Here is a 26,017-nt window from a genome sequence, read left to right on the forward strand (position 1 = left end):
GATGCGGCAATGACGGGTGATACCGATTAGCTGTCCCCATGACTTGCACCAGAGGTGGACGACCCGGGGGTATCCAATTCCGGTAAATCTTCCTCATCAAGCACAATCACTGGTGTAGTTTCACCCAAAGGGATCTCCCGATGAGTCCCCATAATATGGCGAGTTCGAACTCGAGATCCAACCCCCGAATGCACAATGGGAAAACTTCCGGCCTCCCTGCGTCTAGGTGGCCTCGATGGAGCGAGTGTTCTTCTTCCCCGAACTACGTCCTCGGCTATCGATTTCCCTTTGGAAGCCCTCCTCGGCTGAAGTCCTGGAAACCAAAGGTATTGAGTTAAGATATAATGTAGGGAAATAGGGATCGAAACGTTCAGATTAAGAAGTTACCATGGTCCTTGCCTTTCCACCCTTCGGGTGCCATTCTTCTCCAAGAACGGCCTAAGCTACGAGAAGCCCGGAGAAGGGCAATCACCCATTCAAAAATAGCAGTTTCGAGCGTGGGCTCGATTGGATTCGGTGAAGGGTTCCACACTTCGGGAAAATCAACAGACGATGGACGGTGAAATTGAACCGTGCGTATCATCACGAACCGATTAAGCCATCCTCGATCATAATCGTCTTCAGGGTCGATTAGGCTTCGACTTCCCCTGGGAATCAACTGAACAAGTCCCTCTCGGATCACCCGAGGTATATATAAATGAAGCAAGTGATCGAGGGAAAAGCGACTCCGGCCGCATTGGCCAACTTATCAATATAGAACACGAGCCTCCAAATTTGCGGGGCGATCTGCCCAATACATACTCGATATCGATAACAGAAGTCCTCGATTATTCTATAAACAGGAAGGGTGAACCCTATGGCAAAGGGATATGTGTATGACAACGAGTAACCGGGAACGTGATGATTTATTTTCACACCCTCCCCAACGGGGAGAAGGTCGACTTCCGCGCCTAGATGGCAATCTTCCCTGACCGTAGTAATGGCGCTATCACCGACATAAGACTCGAAATCTTTCACCGGGTCAAGATGGTAAAGGACCTTGCAGTCATTCGTATAAATAAAACCCGACGGGAAAATACCAGCAGCAATAGATCCTAACTCCCTATCAGAACCAGCGGCTCCAGCCGATGGCATGAATGAAGGCTGATCTTCACCCTGAGTCAGTAACGGTACGTAGGCCATGATCGTGGAAGGTCCTCCTTAACAAAGGGTATTCTCACCCTGGAACAAGAAGATTGAAGATCTGAAGAGTATTATGGGCTCAATGCAGGAATATCAGTAGGTTTAGAGGTGGAACAAAGTGAGATTTGAAGAAGTGCAGATGCATGGAAAAGAAAGAAGACATGGGCTTTATATAGAAAGAGATTTAAGAGATCTTGTAGCGTATCAAGAATTCTAATACAAGGAGGCTTCCCCAAAAAGATTTGGCGGCTGGGTAATAATGACCAATCATCGGGCAGAGTGAGATTTGACTTAAAGATCCTGTCCTGGATAATTTGAGGCGGCTGCTCAATTATTCAGGGTCCATTCCCTGTCGTCAGTAACTGTGCCTCGGGAAATGAGGGGACTATCTGTATACGGGTAAAACCGAGGACACAGGCACGCTCGGTTTCCTGTCGTCATGGTTATGCTCAGTCACAATACGATCGTCTCACCGGGAACGAGGCTTCGAGCCCGGGCCAGGATGAGGCGATAAAGGAAGGGCGATTAACTGCCATTAGTGGGAGACCGAAATATCCGTCCTCACCCGGATATTTCGGCGTCGATCTCGGCAATACAGCTGTCACCAGATTTACTTGCTTTATTTAAAATTGTACTAGGATTGAAACTCCTCTACTATATAAAGAGGAGGTCATCATTCATGAAAGAGGTTGGCAATAACAAGGAGAGAAATAGTTTACATCAACAATCATAAGAATCTTATTAAATCAGTTCCCATCTGTTCTTAAGTTCATTTTTTATTATACCTCGTGAGAGCTTGTAACAAAAGGATATCGACCTCGGTTTCTATACTCGAGACCATACGTATTTAACATTTGGTTAGATCTACTTCTTTGTTCATTTCTTGACATATCTCGCTATTTAATCTTGAATTGAATTTAGCCACATATATTTGGCATCACGTACAAATTTAATTGTTCTACGTTTTAAGGTTAAACATCCTTCTTGTTAAAGATGCTGCCAAAACTAGTATATTATCTAATGCTTGGACTTCCCTCTCCTACTTAGATTTTGGTAATAAAATTTTCACGGAGCCAAAAGACACTGTGGATCAAATTCTAGCAACTCGACAAAGGCAGAAGATTGTAACAAGAGGAGATTATTCTCTTGTTACAATTTGCAGAAAGTTAGAGGAAAGGGAGAAGAAAGAGAGGAGAAGATTTGGCTGAATATTTTTTTAACTGATTCCTTTCAGTACAGAATACAACGGATATAAAGAAAATACAGCTGACACTGGATCCCATTCATAACTGAATTGAGGACTATACTGCAATTATTTAATAACTAACTTAAGCAAACTACTAAAAGAGACATAGCTAGACTTAGGGGACTTAAATGACTTATTTAATACCTAAAACTTAATTCATCACAATTACACAATTGTGACATTCCATTCCCCTTCAAACAAACTACTCCTGCAGGACAAGACTTAGTTAGCCTTAAAATCTGGAAACTGTGATTGTATGAACTGAAAATCCTCCCAAGTAGCTTCTTCTGGTAATAAGTTTGCCCATTGCACGAGAATTTGAGTCATTGCTTTGTTTCTTTTCTTGATCATCCTCCTGTCCAGTATAGCTACAGGTTCTACTAGCGGCTGCCCATCTGGTGCACATAGAGAAGGAGCTGATATCAAAGAGTTTTAAAGTTTAAACCTTATTGTATTGGTGTTATGAAAACAGTTTATCGCCTCTGTGCATATATGATTCTTACTGGTTAATTTTCCTGGTTTTGTAGTTTATATACAGAGATGCCGCAGATGAAGATGAGAAACCTTGTTGTGCATCTCTACCTTGGAGATGTTGGAGGCATAACTTAAAGGAAGTTAAATTGCAAAATTTTACGTTTATGGAGCTACAAGAGTTGAGAAATTACTTTTTAACAAATGCAGATATCTTGCTGCAAGTTCCACCAGAATGCAGCCTCTGAGTCAAATAACTTCATTAAATGAATGTAATTAATATAAAGTTTCCTTGATTTTTTCCGTGTTGGTTGAGTCTGGAGTAACTATGCAAAGCGGAGCTATCATATGTAGAAGTACTTCTTTAAGGGTGAAACTTCCTCTCATAGTATGAGAAAATATGAGTAGTTATTTTACCTCCAGTTAGCAACCTCTTCATGCTGTTGTTCTTTTTTCTGTTTGATATGCATCTTTTTTCCCGTATAGTTTCGTAGTTTGCAGTTTGTTCATCTGTGCTTCTTATACAGTCAATGTTAGTTGTTTTGTTGAGATGGTTCAATCTGTCAGCATGTGGAATTGTGGATTATGATCAGAGGCAAGATGCTTTTATGTTGCTTTTGGTAATACTAGTATACTTGTGGGCAAAATTCTTTTTGATTTCTCGTCAGTGATTTTTCATTCTTTTACTGTGAGCTGGTGTTGCCTGGTTATTTACCTTCACTAAGCACTCTTTTGGTGGAACAGGTTTTTGGGGTGAGTTTAGACAAACTCGCCCAGTTGTTCGAAATAGAAAAAGAAAACATGAGGATTTGATACAAGAAGTTTATTATTCTGGAATTGGAACTGACCTTGAAACATTGTGATATCACTAAATATGTTGGCAAAAGATGATCCTGCTTTTGTGAATTTTGATGCGAATAGAAAATGGATACCTTATATCCTGCTGGTTTACAACCTGATAAACTGGTTTTGAGATTGTCCTGTTATTGCAAAATTCAGTCACTATGAAGGTTCTTGTAATTGGACCCCACTTACACGTTGCAGCTTCTTTCCTTCTTTTTTTTTTTTTTCCCGCCGGTGTCTGGTTCTCAGATTGGGTCTGACTAAATCCCAATTTGCACCGGGAAATTACACCGTGGGGCTAAAGCACTCCCTAACAAAAGTTGGATTTAGTTGAGCCCTTGATACCAACTTCGCAGGAAATCCCACTGTGGGGAGGCTTGAACACAAGACCTTTGATTAAGAATAGGTTTTCATTCACTGTTCACCACAGCCCTTGTTGGTTCCTCTGCTAAAATCGACGTATTAAAACTCCTCATACCAATCGTCTGCATTTCACTTCATCCCTCTTGTTATCTACAGCAATTTACTTGTTTATCACCAAGAGACACAGATCATATAATTTTGGCAAGTTAAAATATAGTAAGAGTTGAGTTTTGGATTCCAATCAGGTCCTTGTTTTCCCGTCTTTTTGGACTGGACATTTGAGTATAAATAAGAGAATGGTATTTGAAGGGACGAATATCAGCCAGTTTAAGTTCTTACTTAGTTGTCTTACATTTCTCTTCAGCTTTCTGGCTATGTACTCTATATCCTCCTCAACTTATTTGCTCAATTTGTTCCAGTCCAAAAGAATGCAGTCAAACAGTTGCATGATAGCCTTTAGGGTGGAGCAACTTACTTGGTTACTCGGACTCTCCTAAAATGTTACTCGGGTGCGGGATGGATCGTTCAAAAGTAGTGTATTTTTGAAGGATCCGACACGGGTGCGGCAACGCTTTTAAAGAGTCCGAGTAACTTAGCTTGGTACACAGTTGGGATATATAATGTACGCGGACTACGCCTCATAACTGCATATACTACTTGAAGTAGGTGCGGCATTTTACTAACTCCTCCACAACAAGATTTTCGAAGAGTTACATAAAGGAAAGATTAAAGAACCTAAGTATATATCAGCAATCAAATAACAAAATTTATAGATGGGGCACAACCACAAAAGCAAATTGACGAGCTGATCAGAGCATCCCCCTAGCAATGTATAAAAAATCTCATGTTTCCATAAGAACCTACTTCAAAGAAATATAGACCATTGAATTCAGAAAAATCAATACATATTAGACTTCCAGTGAAGATACTCTCTGCTGCTTTGGTATATAGAGTTTGTAAACGGTCGTCATCATCCCTAAGCACCACAACTAATTCAGAAGTTCAAATCATTGGATTTAGAGAGCCTTAAGGATGACACAAATTTAATTAAACAACACTCACCTTATGTGAGTATCAAACTCGATAATCAACTACTTTTAATCCCACATCTTTCACACAACTTTGAGCATTCAGGGATGTAATAGAAGTTCAGCATTAGAGAAACTTAGACGTATAGTGCACGTCTTATCTACAACAGGGCGAACACCAAAGCCAACCACAGCCTCATCCCTTCTTTCATTCTGCAACTATGAAATCAGTTCAGTTTACCTTTACAAAAGCAAAGGCCAAATGAGAAAAGCTAGACTCCATAAACTTGTATGTCTTCATAATCGCAGAGCATCATAGATTCTCAACAATGTCGGTGGTGTTAGGTAATAAACAAAATCAGCCAATATCAATTCAAATCGAACATTAAGCATCAGCTACTATCCTGAAGAAGAATTTAGCAAACACATCTCCAAATCTACTTGTAAACACCTCTGCCTTAAATGGATGCAACGCCAGAGGAATAGGCTATCAATGATGAGACACATAAACATATAAGATATAGAAGTACACATGTCACTTCATTCTTAAAATGTACATAAAATGCATACCAACAAATAGGCCTTCTACTAAGCCATCTCTAATCCTTCTCAGTCTAAAATCTATAGTCAAATATACCAAATCTTTCACTTGCCTCCACTCTACAGCCACTACTATGCAGAATTGCACAATAATTTCTTTACTTTGCCAATCCTTGAACTGTTAAAAGTACAGTTTATCACTGAGTATAACAAATCATGGTGACTCATGAGCTGAGAAGGGCATTCTTGCAAACAGCATGTAAAGTTGGCTGTTTTAACCCAACACCAGTAATATTCTTCACTTATCAGCTATCTGTTTGCACGACACTATAGACCTGGTTACTTTGTGAACATATCAGACATGTGCGCCCCCCCCCCCCCCCCCCCCCCAAAAAAAAAAAATACCCACTTCTATCTCTCAAAAACAAATTCTCAACAGTATAATTGGAGTAGATCCCTGATAGTCCTAGTAAGAATGATAGCATAAAGTTGGCTCTCTAAGAAAATTAATTAAAAGGATACAAAGTTAGTAACTTATTATCGAGTCAAAGTAAAGATCCTCCACTTTCTACAGTTGCCAAAGGAAATGCAATGCTCCTTCCTGAATACGTTATCTACCATTCTTTTCTTTCGAGAATGGTAACAGAAACGTTATCTACCTTTCTGTCACAGACATGCAAATGCAACCAAAATAAGGCAAATGATAACATGAACAAAAATATTTGATTTTTAGTGAAATGATACTACACTAAATCCGCCACTCCACCATGATGCAACATTTTCAAGCTGTATTCAATATCAACTTTCAAAGAACTTTATATAAAGGTTGTCACTTGCCAACAGTCCAAAGTTATCCATGAAAAACTTAGGGCCGTCCTTCATAATTCTCAGATTCATCAACTACGATTTTTCCTCCATCTAAAAATGAAAGCAGTCCTTAAAATTCGACAATATCACTCAATTTCCATGTTATCAACTTCACACAGACAGTAGAGCCAAAAAAATGGTATGACCATTCAAACTACTACTAACATTTAGCTGACATGACAAACTCAAGCTTATAATAAATCAAATGGAGAATTCTTACCCTCTTCCCCCACCCCAAAAAACCATATCTTCATTTTGTGAATCCCTACCTAAATAAGTGGGCTTAAAATGGTGAGAATCGTCTAATAACACAAACATACAGATTTCATAAGCTCAATTGGTAAAGAAACTTGACTACACAATCACAAGAGAGTAAAATGTACATAAAAGTTGTTCAATTTTAAGCATGCAACAGAAAAAACTTCACATACTATATCACGTTACACCAATACCAAAGCTTCTGTATTAACAGAAGAATCTTCAGTTCTCAATTACCCACGCGCCTTGAGCTCAGCAAGACGCCTGGAAAGATCATCCTCATTAACTTTCTCCTCATTCTTAGAAGATATAGCATGAGCGGCTGGTTGAGGAAGCCCCACCGACACCTCAAGTCCATAGTCATCGGCCACTTGCTGCATCAGGCTGCCAACCTGGTCCTCTGGAGTCGACAGGGAAGTACTTCCAGCCATAGAACTCTCCATAAACTCAGCTTGAACCTCCATATTCACAAATTGACGCTCAAATGAATCCATCGTCTCCGACATCTTCTGTAGATTCCCTGTGTTGAGTGAAGATTCCAGTGATTTGACGATCGAGGACATTGACTTGCTGATCGTTGTCATCTTCGCCTGCATACACAGACATATCAGAATTTCACAGTAAATACACATCGTAACATTTTTACACGATAAAATTTCTTTAAATTTACAGTCTAGTAAGTATCACATAATTTACTACTACAAAAACAACACACCTAGTGTAATCTCACAGAGGGTAGACTGTACGCAGACCTTACCCCTACCTCATGGAGGTAGAGAGGTTGTTTCCGAAAGACCCTTGACGCAAGTAACACATATCAAAGCAGTCTTAAAAAAAAAAAGAAAAAAAAAACACAAGTAAAAAAGGCATAGCAAATAATAGAGAAATCATTACATGGCATTCAGAAAAAGGAAAGTAACAACAGCAAAATAATGCGATAACCAAGTAAAGAAACAACAAGTAATAACAGAAATCGAATGACAAGAAACCACAATACTAGTACTAATGCTACTGGTATGCAAGGAGAAACATGTACGGTGCACCAAGGCCCCCTCACGCAGTAAAGCCAAACAGCACTCAACTAACTACTAACCTTCTATCCTAATCCTCGACCTCCATATTAGGCTGAATATCAGATAATCTACTGTAGTAGTACAGATATAGTCCAGGATCAAATTACACCTTTTTTTATTTTTGTTTAAGTTATGATCTAGTTATTTCCTGTATGCTGGATGCTGAGTTGGCCTCCTCGCGCCTGTCGTCAACTGATTTTTCAAATATTTGCCTAACTCGGTTCAGTTGTGTTTAAAAAAAAGGAGTGATAGTTTAGGTAGGTAAAGAGAACAATCAATAGGTAAGGTATGACATTTGCAAAACAAAAAAGAGTTTTTTCCCCTTTTTTTTCATTTAAACTCTTCCTCCATTGATCATTGATGAGCAAAAATATACAGCTTGAGTTTGGCACACCAAACTTGATACATGATCATTGAGATGGGACTAGAGCCTATAGCTAAAAGTCCTGTATTCCTAACCAAAAAGGAGGATAAAAAAATAAAGAGTTTAGGTGTGTTTTTGACCATTAACTCTTCACTATATTACATATGTAGTCCAGGAGCAAAAACAAAACTGAACTACGTCACTTTCTTGTGAGTTTCCTAGCTGAACTATCATGTGTGCGAGTTTACTATCACCAACTATTTATCAAAAGCACGCCTCAACTATCAATTGTTTCACTTTTCCTACCTGAAGGATGGTGATAGCTCAAAGTAGGAAAAGGGAACAACAAATAGTTGAGGCGTGTTCAGTTTGTAATAGTTCAGGTAGAAAATTCGCACACCTGATAGTAGTGATAGTTCAAGTAGAAAACTCACAATGATAGTTAAGTTGTGTTGTTGACCATTATGTCTAAAATTTACGATCTAGTAATTTCTTAAACTAGGTGCAGGAAAGCCTATATATTGGATAGATGTTTACCTGAGTATCTAGACGAGCTACAACGGCGTCAAGGCGAGAGGAAAGACGGAGATAATTCATCTGTTCGCTACGTTTACGGATAGCGTTTTCTGCATAAATTCTAGCGCCATCCATGTTTCCTTTCTCGATTGCTTTCTTGACTTTGAGTTTCTCAGCCTTTTCATCCTTCTCGCATTTTCGAGCTTGGCGTTGAAGGCTTTTTGATGTGAACTTCAACTCCATTATCTGATTCATTAATTTCTCTGCGTTTCCCATTTTGAAATGATCTCGTGATTTGAGTCCCCTTCGATTTGGGGATGATGAATCGCCTTTTCAATTTGTGAAGTTAGGGTTTGTAAATTTCTTTCTTTGTTGATTTTTGATGTGCTACTCACCTTGTAGGGGAAGTAACAAATGCAACCGTTGATCTCCCATTACGAATATCCATCATGGGCCCACAAATTGTTCGGTTTCTCTTTACTTTTTTGTTACTTATTCTTTGCTTCAACTTTTGGTCCTCCTCAATGATAATTTTAATAATATGGAAAAAGGCCTGAAAATAGCTTACAAATACCCTTCATTCACTTATTAATTTAAAAATATCTTTAATTATTTTTTTATTCTACTTTAAGTGTCTTACTTTCTTTTTTAATTTGTCCCAAAAAGAGTGTCTCTTTCTATATTTAGTAAGTTGATAATTCAAACATCCTACCTAACAAGTTTAAAATCACAAGATTCAAAGCACTTTTTGTTGCTTTACGCATCTCACATGAAACAAAAGTCTTTATTTGTTTTTTAAACTTCGTGTCAAGCAAATTAAAACACTTAAATTGAGATGGAGGGAGTAATTTTTTTGGTTCAATAGTACCTGTCAAACACTCAAACACACACCCTAAACCTGATGAGAAATTTCACTGTAAAATTTTGGCTCCCCCAAGTCCATGTAATGAACCACCATCCTGAATGACAGCATATCAGATTCGTTTTTGTCAAAGAGTTGCACTGAACAGGCAAATTATCGCAAAATTCATGGGGTATTCATAATTTCATATACTAAAAGAATTTTGTTCTCCGATAGCTGACTGTGGTTGACACTTTGCTACTGAACTAGGCAATGCCAATGTGATTACTGTGGAGAACATAAGAGGACTACAGAATGACAAAGTGATCCCATCTGATTCGTTTTTGTCATTCTGTAGTCCTCTTATATTCTCCACGGTAATCACATTGCCATTGCCTAGTTCAGTAGCAACGTGCCAGCCACAGTCAGCTATCTGTGAAAAATTTCTTCTAGTAGGTGTTTGGTCATGCGATTGAAATCATGATTTCATATTTTGATTTTAAATTGGCGTTTGTTTATGAAACTTGCACAAAATTTCAACTTCAACTTCATATCATGATTTCAAATCCCAAATTCTCCAAAAAATTGAATTTGGAATTCCAAATCATGATATGCTTTGACAAAAACGAATGTCATATGCTTTCTGTAGTTCAGTTATCATTTAGGATGGTTGTTCATTACATGGAGTTGGGGTTGGGGGTACAATTTGGCGGTGAAATTTTTCACTTGATAAAAAGATGGGAAAACAGTAATTCATTGTCAATAACCCGGTACCATTTCCTTAATAGTGAAAAAAGACAGCTAACAAACAAGGACCAAGTCCACGTAAGTCCACTAATCAGATTCAACCGTAGAAACAAACCATAAGAATATCTTACGTGTCTATCATAACCCGAAGATACAAAAGCAAAAATTATCATACTAGAAAGTAGAAACTTGTAAATTATCATACTAGAAACTTGTGTACTTCTGTGTTAGTGGTTGCAGTAACATCATAAATTTATTACTAACGTTTTCAGAAGCAGTAACATTTGGAATTAAGCAATTAATCACTTCTAGCACATCTTAGAAAACTAATGAATAAAATAAATTGACTACGATTACGGATTACGTGTAAGAAATGATGGCTCCACGCAAAAGCACAGGTTTCAAACAACTGTCTTTATAAATTCTCAAATTGAACGTATAATTTAGCCCAAAAATCTAGAAGATCTCCATTGAAATAGCTACTTCAAGAAACTCTAAATATGAACTCAAATAGCAAAACTCAGGTACTCTAGGACATTGGAAAAAAATCAATTGCAGCTCATACAACATAACATTCCTAAAATGGGACCCTAGGCCTGCCTGTTCCTCTTCTTGACACCAGATTTTGCAACCCTGAGACTCTTGTTCACAGCACTCAACCTTGCAAGCGATGCCCTTTTCAAATCTGGCCTGTAATAGTTATCTGCTACCTGTATCACATAAAGTTTTGCGCAAATTCAAGATTGTCACAATGGAGAGAGCGAGGACAAAGAAGAACCGCGGAAAATAAATCAGATTACCTAACAAAAGATACTAATGCTACAAAGGACTTTCGAGTACAAGCCTAATTCCGACAAATATAGTCCTCATGTAATATGCAAGCAAAACTAATATTGAGACAGCTGTCTACCAAGGAAATCGTGCAAATTGACAGAATCATGAGAAAATTCCTTAAGAAAAAATGTGGCAAAAATGAAAGGAACCGTCTATAATTAAATCAAACAATAAGGGCAACTGCACATTCATCAGATAGCAAAAGGATTGAATTTGCAATACCAAAAGTAAACAGTACTCAGTAACCAGACATGTTACAATGCTCAGATCACTCCAATTGCCATCTCTCTAGGATCTGAATTTTTTAATTGGGTTTACAACTCCTATTCATCCAAAATAACAATGTCATACATCAAATTCTATGACATAGCCCAAGCCTTTTGAAACTAGCAGAGAGAGAAACACCTAACCCTCGATCAATATAAGTAACTAAAATGCAGCTTAAAACGAACAAATGCGAGTAAATATGCAGATTCTACTGGTCAACAAGGATAATCACCTGGTTTGATACAGCCTTGGCCATGTGTCGGAACTCCTTCTTCATTACAGATTTATTCAGCAAACTTGAAGGCTTGTTCTGTTTCTTGGTCTTTGAAGTAGCAAGCAACACTGATTGATCTTTGCCCCCAGGCTGGATAGTCACAGTCTTCTTGTTTGCTAGGCCTGCAAAGTCAAAACAGCAGCAGTTTAACTAACGCTGAATGTGAGCAATGGAAAACTAAAACACTAAAACTAGAAATCTAACTCATTCAGCAGTGCAATCTTTCGTTCAGTGACTAGTAAAAACTAAAGTTATTCTTTCATGTAAGAATGATTCCATACGACATACTATAACAGGCTTATCCCACATGCCAGGTGTTCTCCGCTTAGTATGGGTAAGTGGGGTAGGGTGAGAGTGGACAAATACTATACATAGCCTTCCCCTTATATTTTTGGAACTAGCCTTAAAGGCTCGAACCCGTGACTAATGGGTCACCACAAAAGATACTCTACCATTTTTGAGGTTCTCACACCAGTCATGGGATTAAATACTAGGCTCCTTACAACGTCTTAAGTAATCCTCCCCTCATGCGCTAGCTTTTAGAGTTGAGCTGGGCCCATAGTTAATTTTCTTATCATGGTAGCAGAGCGAGACGCATCCCAATTTTTTGTTTACATAATGTTTGACCCCATGTTATATTGTTCACGATCAAGAAGTCCAGCCCTAGGCGCCATATCTTACCATTTTGCGAAATTGTCCACGCACGATGAAAGTGCCCTATTATAGCACGATCCGTTGCTTCAATGGCTCGTTATGAAAGACGATCAGCTTTACAACTTTTAGTGTCATATCTTCCAAACCAAGTTGTGTTGCGGGGGTGTTGAGTTATTAAATATTAGGTTGACAATCCTCACCTCATGAGCTAGCTTTGTGATTGAGATAGGCCCAAGGTCCATTTTTTATCAATCATTGTACCACAGCTTGAGCAATTCTTGATAAGCTAGCTTTTCTTAAATATTAGGTTGAGCAATTTAAGGTCCATTTCTTAAATACTATGTTGAGCAATACCCACCTCATGAGCTACCTCGCTTTTGGTATTGAGATAAGCCCAAGGTCCATTTCTTATCAACCATTTCGCCATGGCTTTCCCTCATAAAACATACTACTGGAATACAGAAAAACAGCTGAAGTACATTATATAATTTGAACGTACATATTTACAGAATCAAATTAAGTGCAAGTTTCTAAAAGTCACGGCAAATGATTCACATTATATTACACAGAAGAAAAAAAATGCATTCCACAAAACAGCTACCAGTTTTAGCTCGAACACAGAGTTCTAGCAAATAAAACATAAAACCCACATCTAAAACATTTCACAATGCACTACTCTAGAAGCTCAAAGTACCATCATTAGTAACAAAAACCAAATTTGTTAAATCAACAAAAGTAGAGGAACATGTTTAGAAGGCTAACCAGAATGCTTGTAAGAGTGAAGATTGTAAAGACTATTAGGCTCTTTGCTAAAGACAACACCAGCGGTACCATTACCAAACTCCTTAACCAAAAAAGAGTTGTTTTTCTTGACAATCTCCCAAACTAGTTGCCCTGGAACTGTTGTCATTTCCACAACACCTACCCTGTTAATTCAGTCACAAAGTAAGTGTAACAAATCACATCTATTAATATGTATAGTTATTAATCGATGTTGGGACTTACCGAGAGAAGCAAAAGGGTCTGTAGAGCGTCGATTCGAGGGTCGGCGAAGATGCAATGGGACTTAAAAGAATGATGGCTGTAAACCCTACGGGGAAGTTGGAAGAGAAAATGATCAAAATGGTCCTTAATGGATGGGGATTGGACTATTTTAGTCCTTTAGGTAATATCATGGAACCCAAACAGTCATTAATGTATAAAAAGATAGACCATTTTAGTTCTTCATATATACAACGTAACTGTAACTGAAATTATCCTTAACAATAAGAATTTTTTCAGTTATGTATTGTATATGAACGACTAAAATGATCACCTTTTCCATTCATTAAAAATCGGGTAAAAATTATTTTAGTCCTCCAACTTTACTTTAAAAATTAAAAATCTCCCCCAACATTGAACAATTAACATTTTCATCCTCTTATCTCAACTTCTCCGGCCATTGATAACTTTATATTATTTGACCGATCATCAAAGGGGTAAAAGGAAATTTCACTTATATTTTTTTTATTAATTAGTGAGTACCCTAATTATTAATATATAAATGTTTTACAGTTTCCTTCGTCAATTAATTCTAACGCTTTCTGGCGTCTTCAATTTTTCTCCATAGCCAGAGCAATTCTTCATATTTTCGGAGAACCTTTCAAACCCTTGTAACCTTCGGGGTTTGAAAGGTGCTCTGGAAATATGAAGAACTACTTAGGTTATGAAGAAAAATTGAAGACGGCAGAAAGTGTTAGAATTAATTAACGGAGAAAATTATGGAAAATTTATATATTATTAATTAGGGTACTAACTAATTAATTAAAAATATAAGTGAAATTTCCTTTTACCTGATGGAAATCAAATAATACAAAGTTACCTGTCAATGTACGGAAGTTGAGATAATGGAATGAAAATGTCGATTGTTCAATGTTGGGGGAGGTCTTTGATTTTCAAAGTAAAGTTAGAGGACTAAAATGATTTTTACCCTTAAAAATCATTCTCTCGAAGTGAGAATTAAACAGTATATTACCGGAACTGCCCTCTCTCTAGATTTCTTTTTATTTTTTCTCCGTTGAGGAAATTATCATCTCTACTCACTTACAATTTGAAAGTAGGAAATTAACTTTATAAGAATTTCTTGTATTCTATTTACAAATCTTATATGTTATTTTTTACAAATTTCTCGTAAAAAGATTGTATAATTAAAATAAAATTTGTAATGAATCAAAAAACTAAATTTTCCTTCATACAAATTATACAGGAAATAGAAAAATCCCGATTAAGCACAAGTCATTATAAGGTGCGAGTTTTAACATTGTAGTTTCATTACAAATATTATTTTAGCGTAACTCTTTTTTCATAAAAGATCAGTAAAAAATAACATAGAAGATTTGTCGATAAAACATAATATAGATTATCTTCATAGGATCATTTCTTTTATTAAAATTATATATGGGCATGAGAGAATTCCTCTCATGATTATCTTTTATAAAGGTTATTTTGATTGAAACTCATAAATTGTGATTTGAAGTTTTACTTTTGGTTACACCCATTGAGTAAACTCTAATCTTATACTTATGAATTTTACGGGACTCTAATCGTTATGCAAACTTGTAAACTGCACTTCAACTCGTAATTGTCCTTTATGTGTGAAGGAGAATAACTTATTTCTAGGCAGACAAGCTTCCAAAGAGATTGTGCATATATATGTTACTTCATGCAAATCCTGTAGTGATATTTTAAAGAATTTTAAATATTTTATAATTTATATATTGGTATTACTTGGAGAAATGGCAATTTACTTATTGGCCAAGATTAATACTTGGTTGGCAAGATACTTGTTTACCAAGTACGTGTACTTGGATGGCAAGTATACTTGTTTGCCAAGTACTCCACCACCTTACTACTATAAATTGGCTTAGGAGTTTTCACAATAATTATCCAACAACTAAGAGTTAATCTCGTGCTCCACTTTAATTCTCTCGTGTCCTTTTTTATAAAAAGTTCTTTAACCACTATTACTCTTTTCATATATAGATCTTTTGTTTGTTTTCATTGAAACTTGTTGGTATTATTTAATTTTGCTGATTCCTGTATCCTCTAATTAAATTTAGAGAAGGACTTGTTTAATCCTGGAGAAACATTTCACATTACTGAAATAGTTTCTTAGGACAGTGCCTAGCACGACTCAAGTCATATTTACAAAATATATTATCATAGTAATATTTATTTTTCCAAGTATATTTTCAGTAGTATTAGTTTGCTAAATAAAAAATATTATTTATTATTGTACTGGTTTTATTTTGTGCTTTTCCCAACAAATCCTACATCAAATATGGAGAGAGAGAAATAGTACTACATAAGAAATTACACAACTTCATGTTATAATACACACACTTTTAGTTCGTTGGTGTAGCCTGAGAGAGATTCTTAAGTTTTTTTTAGCCAAAGCGTACAATAAGTATTATGTACTTGGGCGACCAATAAAAGTTTGGTTAAAGAGATTGATTGACAAGCTTCTGGGTTGGCGTACTTCCAAAAAAGGAATACGTATTACACTTTAGATAAATCTCGTATTAGATAAAAATAGGAAATTGAAATCTATATATTTATTATTTTTATTTTTATTAAAAAGAGGATAGTTTGCCTTAGGATTTTGATAATTGGCAACATAGGATAATGACACGTGATAGTTTTAGGACAAAAAAATAGTTAATTAGTTAATAATTAGTTATTAGTTATTGTTTTTCAATTTAAATCTAAAAATAATTAAATATAAAAAATAAAAACAAAAACAAGAACAAACAAAAAAACACATACATACATGATACATCTATAAAACACGTTTTTTTGTCTCCTTATTTTCAGGAAAACGTAGTCTAAATTAATTACATATTATTCTTCCTTAAGGGTGTGTTCGGTACGGAGGAAAATGTTTTCCTAGAAAATAAGTGAATTTCCACTTATTTTCTCATGTTCGTTTGGGTGGTGAAAAATAAGTGAATTTCTTACTTATTTTCTCATGTTCGTTTGGTTGATAGAAAACGTTTTCCCGAAAATACTCATCCAAGCCTCACCAAACCATACCCCCACCCACCTATGCCCCCACCCCCCCACCCCCTCAAAAAAAAAATTCTTTTGATTTTTTTGTTTTGTGTTTTGCACCCCCACCCCCAACCCTCACCAACTCCAACCCAACCCCATACCCCACACCCCACTCCCACCCACCCACCCCTACCCCCCACCCCCTCTCAATTTTTTTTTTGTTTTTTGCACCCCCACCCCCAACCACTCCCGTAACCCATACACCACCCTCTCCCCACCCACCTACCCCCCCAACATTTTTTTTGAAGTTTTTAATTTCTTTTCTGAATTTTTTACACTACCACATGCCCCATCACCCCCTCCCCCCTTGCGTGGAACCCATACCACACCAACACACCCCCCCAACCCCAACATTTGTTTTTGAAGTTTTTTATTGTCTTTTGCGGGTAAACACCCCCAGACACCCCCTACACCAAAAAAAATCTTTTCACCACCCACCCCACCCCCCAATACCCCATCACCCCCTCCAAAAGTTTTAATTTTTAACCATGCAAACATTCAATTTTTATAATTTTCAACTTTTTTTCAATTTTTTTTTGGAGGGGGAGAGGGGTGCAAAAAATCAAAACAATTGTCAAAACTTTTTTTCAAAAAAAAAAAAAAATTGTGGGAGGGGGTGTAGGGCGCGGGGTTGGGTGGGGGGTAGGGTGGGGGTTGGGGGTGCAAAAAAACAAAAAAAATGTCAAAACTTTTTTTTCAAAAATATTAATTTTTTTTGCGGGAAGTGGGGGTAGGGTGCAGGGTGCAAAAAACCAAAACAAATGTCAAAACATTTTTTTCAAAAAAAATATTTTTTTGGGTGGGGGGGTAGGGTGCCGGGTGGCGTGGGGAGGTAGGGTGCGGGGTGGGGTGGGGGTTGGGGGGTGCAAAAAACCAAAAAAAATGTCAAAACTTTTTTCTCAAAAAGTTTTTCGGGGGGGGGGGGGGCGGTAGGGGTGCGGGGGGGTGGGGTAGGGTGCAAAAAATCAAAACAAATGTCAAAAACTTAAAAAAAAAAAATGGGGGGGGGGGGGTATAGGGTGTGGGGTGGGTGGGGGTGCGGGGTGGGGTGTAGGGTAGGGTGGGGTGCAAAAAAAAATTCAAAACTTTTTTTTTAAAAAAAAATAATTCTTTTGTGGGGGGGGGGGGGGGGGTGGGTGCGGGGTTTGCGTGGGGGTGCAAAAAGCCAAAAATAATATCAAAACTTTTTTTCCAAAAAAAAATTAAATGTGTCTCTTATTCAAATTTAGAAGCCAAACTATTTCTTGCACTCAGTCCGTATTTTTGACTTACCGGACCCCAAATCAAAGTTCGATTAACTCCTAATATTTTTCGGACTAGACCATGTTTTTATCTCAATTTTTTAGACCAGTACATGTTTTAATTCACTAGTCCATCCTTTTAGAACCCAGTCTAAAATTGACCCGGTCCACAAATGGACCGGGTCCGATATATTTTCATCAAAATAAGGGAAACCCTAAAAAGGGTTCCCCTCATTTCTTCTTCCACTTCGTCCGCCGCCCCTGCTCCTTTCTCTCCCTTCTCTTCTCCTTTTCCCTCCTCTCTCTTCTCCACTGCTACCCCCATCGCCACCCCACTGCTTCTCTCTCCCACGTTACCTTTCTGACACCCCACTCCCCTCTGCCGCCTCCACTATGCCCTGTTCCCCCACGCCCACTGTCATCTCCCACGCCTCTGTTCCCCGCTCCTCTTCTCCCTCGATTCCCTTTATCATTTTCTTTTCAACCCAAAAACCCTATAAAATGGGGTTGAATCGTCTCAGAAGAGGAGGTCTTTTTCGATTCGTGAAATTACCCCTAGAACCTGAGAGGATCTTTTGACTCAGAAAATCCCCTCAAAAACTGAAGCTTTCGAATCGGTGAAACCCCCAAAAGAACAGGACCCTTTTGATTCAGAAAACTCCCTCAAGAATCGAAGCTTTTTTTTTTAATCGAAAGTCTCTCCTGAAAATACAAGTTCTTGAGCCACCCAAAATTCCCTCAAATATTAGTTTTTCCAGTGTTTGTGATAATTCAAAATATCGAATCGAAATATTTAAATCATATATTTTTTGTTTATTTCATCTGCTCTGTTGTTGTTGCAAATCCGAGCCTCGCAAGTTCGGATTCGATAATCTTCGAGGTTGACTGGAAACCCCGTGCCCCACTTCGTTGCACCAGAAAAAGGTCGATAAATCTTCCTTTAGTTGTTTCTCCTCCTGTTTTAGTCTTAATTGTTAATTTTCTGTCATGCCGTAGTTGTTGTATGTTTGGCTGCTGTTTGATTTAATTTCCAGTTAATAATAGTTTTAAGCATAATTAATGAGCATTAATTGTTATTTCTAGTTATCTTCTGTTAGCAACGATTTAGGTACGATTGACAGACACTAGTTATTGTCATTAATGGACTTATGAATGTTAGTAGTCCAGCATGAGCAAGTATTTTAGCTACTGGTTTTTTTTAGGGTTAGTTACTTATTGATATTAATATCGTCCAGTTTGATATGTTGTTCATATAATTCCTAGCCTATTACCTGTCGCAGTTTGCTATATTAGACCTAAATTGGTTGTTGGTCGAGCATGTTAGATTAGCTTCATGTTTATTGTTGTTCTTTGGAAGCAGCCTCACATTCAGATAACGCTTTTGTCTTTGTTGATTTCTTTCATGTTTGGAGTAAATTGAAACTGGTAACTAGATTTGAGCCCCTTCTTATATATTTACAAGTTTGTGTCCCTGTTCTAGAGTTATTTGGGTCAATTAGGATCCTTAAATGTTTAGATGCTGTTATATCTTACTAATTAGTGTACTCAACGCTTTGTCTGGTTTTAACTAGCATGTGAATTGATCTTGACTGCTTGAGATATACCTGTACCTGTTTAAATTAAGTTTAGAGTCATTTGTGACCTATGTATTTGACTTACAAGAATGATTCCCCTGTGGTGTGTTCCTTGAGTCAAGTATTGTTCTCAAAATGTGTTATTGGTGGTAAAATGGAACCCTTATGTCTGCTGGACTTGAAATAGTATCCATTGAAGCTAGAAATGACAGTTACTTGACTTAATAGAGGAACCAGACCATCTGTATGCTCACTTAATGAATTCTGTTCCAAATATGAGGTTTGTGTCATTTGGTTTGTCGTGTATCACAAGTCTAAAAATGTGTTTTAAAGGGATCAAAAGGATTTTAGATTTAACTTCAACATCTGTGAACCTGTACCAATGCTCTATTGAGTCTTGTAACGATGTTTGAAGTCCCTTGTTGACAAAAACTTTCCAATTATATGCTATGTGATCATTTCTTATTAAATGTAAACCTGATTAGGCTCACTTAAGAAGATCCTAGATTTAGATGGGTACATGCCTTAGTATGATGTTTGCTGGGATTTGTAAGAATGTTGAGATTACTATGTCTAGCTAATATGTTAAAAAGGAAAATGCCGAAGGCCTGTTCACATGATCAAATTCTATGCTTGCTGTCTGTTTGGTTTACACTTATTGCTCCAAATGCTCATGTCTGTTAGCTAGGATACTGCATATTGTGTCCCCTCCATGTATGGTTTTCCATTGCAAGTACACTGTGTGATCACGTATATACTGTATATGACCAGTATATCTTAGCTAATACGTTTAGGGGGAGATTAGTGGGTCATTATGGATTAAGCTTGAACCCTCCCTGAGATTCATGAAATCCCTTGGAACTTGTGCAACATCGGGAAGACGAGGGCAAAAGTTTTTTCCAATATTAACCTTCTAAGTATCCTTATGAATGTTTATACACTGAATATACTCAAATATACATAGTATATACATAATCCACTTGTCTTCTTTGAATTTACATTATACATGTTTAGTCGTATTTATTGGTTACGTACTAATCCTTTTCTCTCGTTTTTTTATGCATGAACGTTGTATCCGGGTTTGAGGGGACTCACCTCCTTCCGCATTTAGCGTTAGGCCGAAATCCCAACGCATATTATCGAGTTTCCTTCATGTCCAGCCCATCCGCAACAATGCATAAAATCTCCGCTGGGCCGAGGCCCAACAGCAGCAAACAGATCCGCAGCAGCGCATAAATCTGCTGGGCTTCAGCCCAGCAGTGGCCCAATAGCAAACAACAACAACACGAAAATGGGCCTGAGCCCATTTAAATCATTTTACTTTTTTTTTTATGTGCATTTAATTTATAATTACCTGATTAACATTTTACTTGTTTTATTTGTGTAGATTAGGCGAACCTTAGTAAACTAGTGGGTTAGATTAGTGCAATGGGTAGTTAAATATAAAAAAAAACTGATAATCAATTCCATAAGTCTCATTTTCTTTCTTTTATATTAACGTTATTTTATAATATCTATAATACTTATTTTTAGAATAATTATTTTTTCAATAGCTTAAATTCCTATTTTTGAGTTAAAGGAATCATGTTCTACTCTTATTATCTTGAAAATTTTAAACGCCACTAACATGCAAATAGCAATTAAAGAATATTTTGTAAACACCTTTAAGGTTATCTAAATTATACATACTTCTAGCCGAATTAATAAAAACATAATTTCGTTTATACTTCTAAAAAACGCAAAGTCAATTAATACCTCATCGTTTAGTTTGTTTCAAATATTTATTAAGACATTGCACTAACTCGCATTTTCTTCTATTCATATACCAATTATCATATTTCGTAAATCTAATCTTGCATAGCATTATTCTACTTCCATTTAAACTATTAGCAACGTTCATAAACTTTATCTCAAATAGTATTCTAAAATCTCTTTTATGCAGATTATTGATCTAATTTTAAATAGCATTATTATTTGAAGTCATTTATAAGTCTTATCATAAAATAGCATTTAAATTCTTCTTTTATGCAGATTATTATACTTTTTTTTACAAGTCTTATTTTAAAAATAGCATTATTATTCTCATTCAAATTTTAACAGCATTCATAAAATCATATTTTTCATCTCCTTATACAAAACGCTTTATTTCTCTACAAGTTAGTTCAAATAGTATTATTATATTTTCTTTAAAACTTTAACAATATGTACAAGCTATTTTCTTAAAATATAAGCACTTCATTTAATTTTGATTAATCAACCTAAGTTTGGTCGGATAACCGTAAGTTAACGGATTCTAAAGGATGCCTAATCCCTTCCCTTTAGGATAATATAGAGCCTTTACCTGGAATCACACTGGTTAAGCAGACTATTAATTAAGGTTTAGTTTTAACTTTGCCTTAGCTAAACTCTAGGTGTCCTAATTCACCGTTAAACTAATTAGGTGGCGACTCCTTAAAACAAATAAACAGGAATCACCAATACGTCATACCCCCTAAATCAAACCCGGTTAAAATGGGGTGTGACAATATATATATATATATATATATATATATATATATATATATATATAGAGAGAGAGAGAGAGAGAGAGAGAGAGAGAGAGAGAGAGTATATTATGTTTAAAACACGATTAATATAACATTGTAGTTTGTGCTCCGTATCTAAAATTTTATTATATTAATGTTTGCTACGAATACAAAATCGGCAAATTTATTAATATTTTTTAAAAGAGAAGACTTGTTTAAAAGGAAACTATTTTCCTCTCTTTGAGATAAAACAATAGCAATATTTAAGCATCAGTTGATACTTTCAATTTTAATTCGATTAATTTAAAGGTGTAAAGTACTTATTATTTTTTATCAAATTTTGATTTGGATAATTCTAATTCAAATTATTAAATTAATTTTACATGTTTAAAACGAAACAAAGTAGAAATTGATTTTCTATTTAAACGAAGAAATACTATTTTTGATCTCCACTCGATATATTTTTTTTACGACATTAATCTCTTTTTACATTTATTAGAGTAAGAATAAAAATAAAAAAATAATTAAATTCTAGCTTATTTTAAAATTATAAATATTTTAATTATATTTATTTTAGTGAACATAACAAATAAATGACATGACGGAATAGCAAATACAACACTTTAATATTTAGATTAGATCTCAGGCTAATATAAAAAAAGAAACAAAACTGTATGGTTTGACTACTTAACTTTTTGAAGAAAAACAATTTCATTTGCTCCCACTAATGTATTGATACGCACGTGGCAATGAATTCATCATTATTGACTTAATGAAATATTTTGGAAATTACATGAATATTGTTTGATTTTTTAATATGGAGTGCACTTTTTTTTTTGACATTATTAATTTGCACTATTTTTATGCATATATATATATACTATGTTCAAAACACGATTAATATAACATTGTAGTTTGTACTCCGTATCTAAAACTTTAGTATATTAGTGTTTACTACGAATACAAAGTCTGCACTTTTTGTTTTACATTTTTTTTAAATATGCGGTTCCCTTTTTTGTTTTTTATATATTGCTTGATTTTGTTAATATGTGATCCACTTTTTTTTACAGTGAGTTTGGAGACGGTGGGTTTCACTTTTTTTTTTTTTTTTTTTTTTTTTTATATTGCTTGATGTTGTTTAGTATGAAGTCCACCCTTTATGGGGTGCACTTTTTTTTTGGACATTATTAGTTTGTACTATTTTTATGCATATAATATATATACATATACTATGTTCAAAACACGATTCATATAACATTGTAGTTTGTGCTCCGTATCTAAAATTTTATTATATTAGTGTTTACTACGAATACAAAGCCAGGACTTTTTTTTTAACATTATATTTTTTTTAATATGGGGTTCACTTTTTTTTTTTGATATTGTTTGATTTTGATAATATAGGGTCCACTTTTTTTTTCCCATGAGTTTGGAGATGGTGAGTTCCACTTTTTTTTTCTTTTTTTTTTGCTCGGTGTTATTTAGTATGGGGCCCACCCTTTTTTTTAAGGGACAACGGACGACGAAGCATGGGTCTAAACCCATGCTTTATATAGTTTCTTCTTTTTTTTTGTTTTTATTTTTCATATTGCTTGGTGTTGTTTAGTATGGGGCCCACCCTTTTGCACATTATTAGTTTGCACTATTTTTATGCAAATAATATATATATATATATATACTATGTTCAAAACACGATTGATATAACATTGTAATTTGTGCTCCGTATCTAAAACTTTATTATATTAGTGTTTGCTACAAATACAAAGTCTGCACTTTTTTTTTGACATTGTTTATTTTTTCAATATGGGATTCGTTTTTTTTTTTTTTTTTTTATATATTGCTTGATTTTGTCAATATGGGATACTATGTTCAAAACACGATTAATATTGTAGTTTGTGCTCCGTATTTAAAACTTTATTATATTAGTGTTTGCTACGAATACGCACGTGGCAATGAATCCATAATTATTGACTTAATGAGATACTTTGGAAATTACATGAATATTGTTTGATTTTTTAATACGGGATGCACTTTTTTTTTGACATTATTAATTTGCACTATTTTTATGCATATATATATATATATATATTAGAATTATGGGGCCCACAATTATTTTTTGCATTTTTTTTTTGACATTGTTTGTTTTTTTAATATGGGATTCACCTTTTTTTTATATATATATTGCTTGATTTTGTCAATATGTGATACTATGTTCAAAACACGATTAATATAACATTATAGTTTGTGCTCCGTATTTAAAACTTTATTATATTAGTGTTTGCTACGAATACGCACGTGGCAATGAATCCATCATTATTAACTTAATGAGATAGTTTAGAAATTACATGAATATTTATATATATATATATATATATATATATATATATATATATATATATATATATGTTTTTTTAATATGGGATTCACTTTTTTTTTTTTAATATATTGCTTGATTTGTCAATATGGGATACTATGTTCAAAACACGATTAATATAACATTGTAGTTTGTACTCCGTATCTAAAACTTTAGTATATTAGTGTTTGCTACGAATACGCACGTGGCAATGAATCCATCATTATTGACTTAATGAGATACTTTGGAAATTACATGAATATTGTTTGATTTTTTAATATGGGGGGCACTTTTTTTTTTGACATTATTAATTTGCACTATTTTTTTAGTATTAGTTGTTGTTTAATATATATGGGGCTCACAATTTTTTTTTTTAAATTGGAACGAATATATATATTAGAATTATGGGGCTCACAATATTTTTTTTATTAAATTGGGACGACGGACGACGAGAAAGTGAGTAACAACTCACTCTTCTTAATAGTAGTAAAGCTTGAACAATCCTACGTATTTTTGAGGGATGACATCTTTTAAATAAGTATCCTACATTTTTTACAGTTCTAAATTGCAGCTATAAAAAGTTAAAAAGTTTATTTTGAAAATTAGCAGTCTATGTAATAATATTTAATTTAAATTAAAAGATAAATTAAGGCAGGTTCTACAAAGTGGTTGTGAGACCGATCTTGTTGTACGAGGCGGAGTGTTGGGCAGTCAAGAGCTCTCATGTTCAAAAGATGAAAGTTGCGAAAATGAGAATGCTGCGATGGATGTGTGGGTACACCAGGCGAGATAGGATTAGGAATGAAGGTATCCGGGATAAGGTTGGAGTAGCATCAGTGGAGGACAAGATGAGGGAAGCGAGGCTGAGATGGTTTGGGCATGTGAGGAGGAGAGGTAGAGACGCTCCAGTGCGGAGGTGTGAGAGGTTAGCTATGGATGGTTTCAGAAGAGGTCGGGGTAGGCCGAAAAAGTATTAGGGAGAGGTGCTGAGACATGATATGGCGCAGGTTCAGCTTACCGAGGACATGACCCTAGATAGGAGGTTTTGGAGGACTCAGATTAGGGTAGAAGGCTAGTAGGTAGTCGTTGTTTCGATCTATAGTCTATTGCCCTTTGTTTCTTGCTACTATATGTGGTTTCTTGTACTTCGATTATCTTATTTATCTGTGGTAGCTACTGTTCCCTTTTTTTCAGACTGCTTTATTCTAACTTATTCGCTTTCTTTAGTTTCATTTGCATTCTGCTTTGAACTGCTTGTGCTTATCTAACCTTTCTCGTTGTGATTTATCTTGAGCCGAGGGTCTTTCGGAAACAGCCTCCCTGTCTTCCGAGATAGGGGTATGGTCTGCGTACACTTTACCCTCCCCAGACCTCACATTGTGGGATTTCACTGGGTATGTTGTTGTTGTTGTTGTTGTTGTTGTTAAATTAAAAGATAAAAATTATCTGAATTGATGGAATATTAGATAATGATAGAACATTGTAAGCTAAAAGGAGACAAATAACTTATTCTGAGAATGAGATTGAATTTTAACGAAAAGAATGTTGGAAATCTTACGGAAAATACTTGATCACGAACGCTGCAGGAATTCTTCATAGCTTGAGGCATGTCAATTAAGACACTGTCTTTAAGGATATTTCACCCGGTATGAGTGTATCCCACAGGATCAACAAGCTCTTCTAGTATAAAATTAGGAGCCAGAATCTAACAAAAATTTCACAAAAAAAAAAATTCAGCACAACATAATATAGAAGAAAGAATATTTCTTTATTTTCTATCTACCACCAAAGAAAATAACTTAAGTCTTTCTTAGTTCAAACCATTCACTGAAATCATGCTTATATATTAACCAATACAAACGTTCCAATA

General features: G+C 35.6%; 2 protein-coding genes across 2 annotated transcripts; both read right to left on the minus strand.

The window, feature by feature from the left end:
- Positions 1-6,846: 6,846 nt before the first annotated feature.
- LOC132645715 (ESCRT-related protein CHMP1B) lies at positions 6,847-9,200 on the minus strand. The gene is made up of 2 exons (XM_060362871.1): positions 8,773-9,200; positions 6,847-7,388 (listed from the first exon to the last, which is right to left on the minus strand). Exons 1-2 carry the CDS (start codon positions 9,025-9,027, stop codon positions 7,032-7,034), a joined length of 612 nt encoding a protein of 203 aa, XP_060218854.1. The 5' UTR covers positions 9,028-9,200; the 3' UTR covers positions 6,847-7,031.
- Positions 9,201-10,736: 1,536 nt separating this feature from the next.
- LOC132645722 (large ribosomal subunit protein eL28z-like) lies at positions 10,737-13,531 on the minus strand. The gene is made up of 4 exons (XM_060362883.1): positions 13,374-13,531; positions 13,131-13,294; positions 11,673-11,836; positions 10,737-11,049 (listed from the first exon to the last, which is right to left on the minus strand). The coding sequence occupies exons 2-4, from the start codon at positions 13,276-13,278 to the stop codon at positions 10,930-10,932; spliced, it is 432 nt and encodes a 143-aa protein (XP_060218866.1). The 5' UTR covers positions 13,279-13,294; positions 13,374-13,531; the 3' UTR covers positions 10,737-10,929.
- Positions 13,532-26,017: the final 12,486 nt, after the last annotated feature.

Source organism: Lycium barbarum, chromosome 1, assembly GCF_019175385.1.
Source record: "Lycium barbarum isolate Lr01 chromosome 1, ASM1917538v2, whole genome shotgun sequence".
In the NCBI taxonomy this organism is placed as follows: domain Eukaryota; kingdom Viridiplantae; phylum Streptophyta; class Magnoliopsida; order Solanales; family Solanaceae; genus Lycium; species Lycium barbarum.

Bases quoted from the DNA above. Each gene is read 5' to 3' on its own strand.
- LOC132645715 (XM_060362871.1), bottom strand. From the start codon at position 9,027: ATGGGAAACGCAGAGAAATTAATGAATCAGATAATGGAGTTGAAGTTC. The intron at 7,389-8,772 runs GTAAACATCTAT...CTGTGTATGCAG, and splicing joins TAGCTCGTCTAGATACTCAG to GCGAAGATGACAACGATCAG.
- LOC132645722 (XM_060362883.1), bottom strand. From the start codon at position 13,278: ATGACAACAGTTCCAGGGCAACTAGTTTGGGAGATTGTCAAGAAAAAC. The intron at 11,837-13,130 runs GTTAGCCTTCTA...TTGACTTTGCAG, and splicing joins TCACTCTTACAAGCATTCTG to GCCTAGCAAACAAGAAGACT. The intron at 11,050-11,672 runs GTGATTATCCTT...TATGTGATACAG, and splicing joins CCAAGGCTGTATCAAACCAG to GTAGCAGATAACTATTACAG.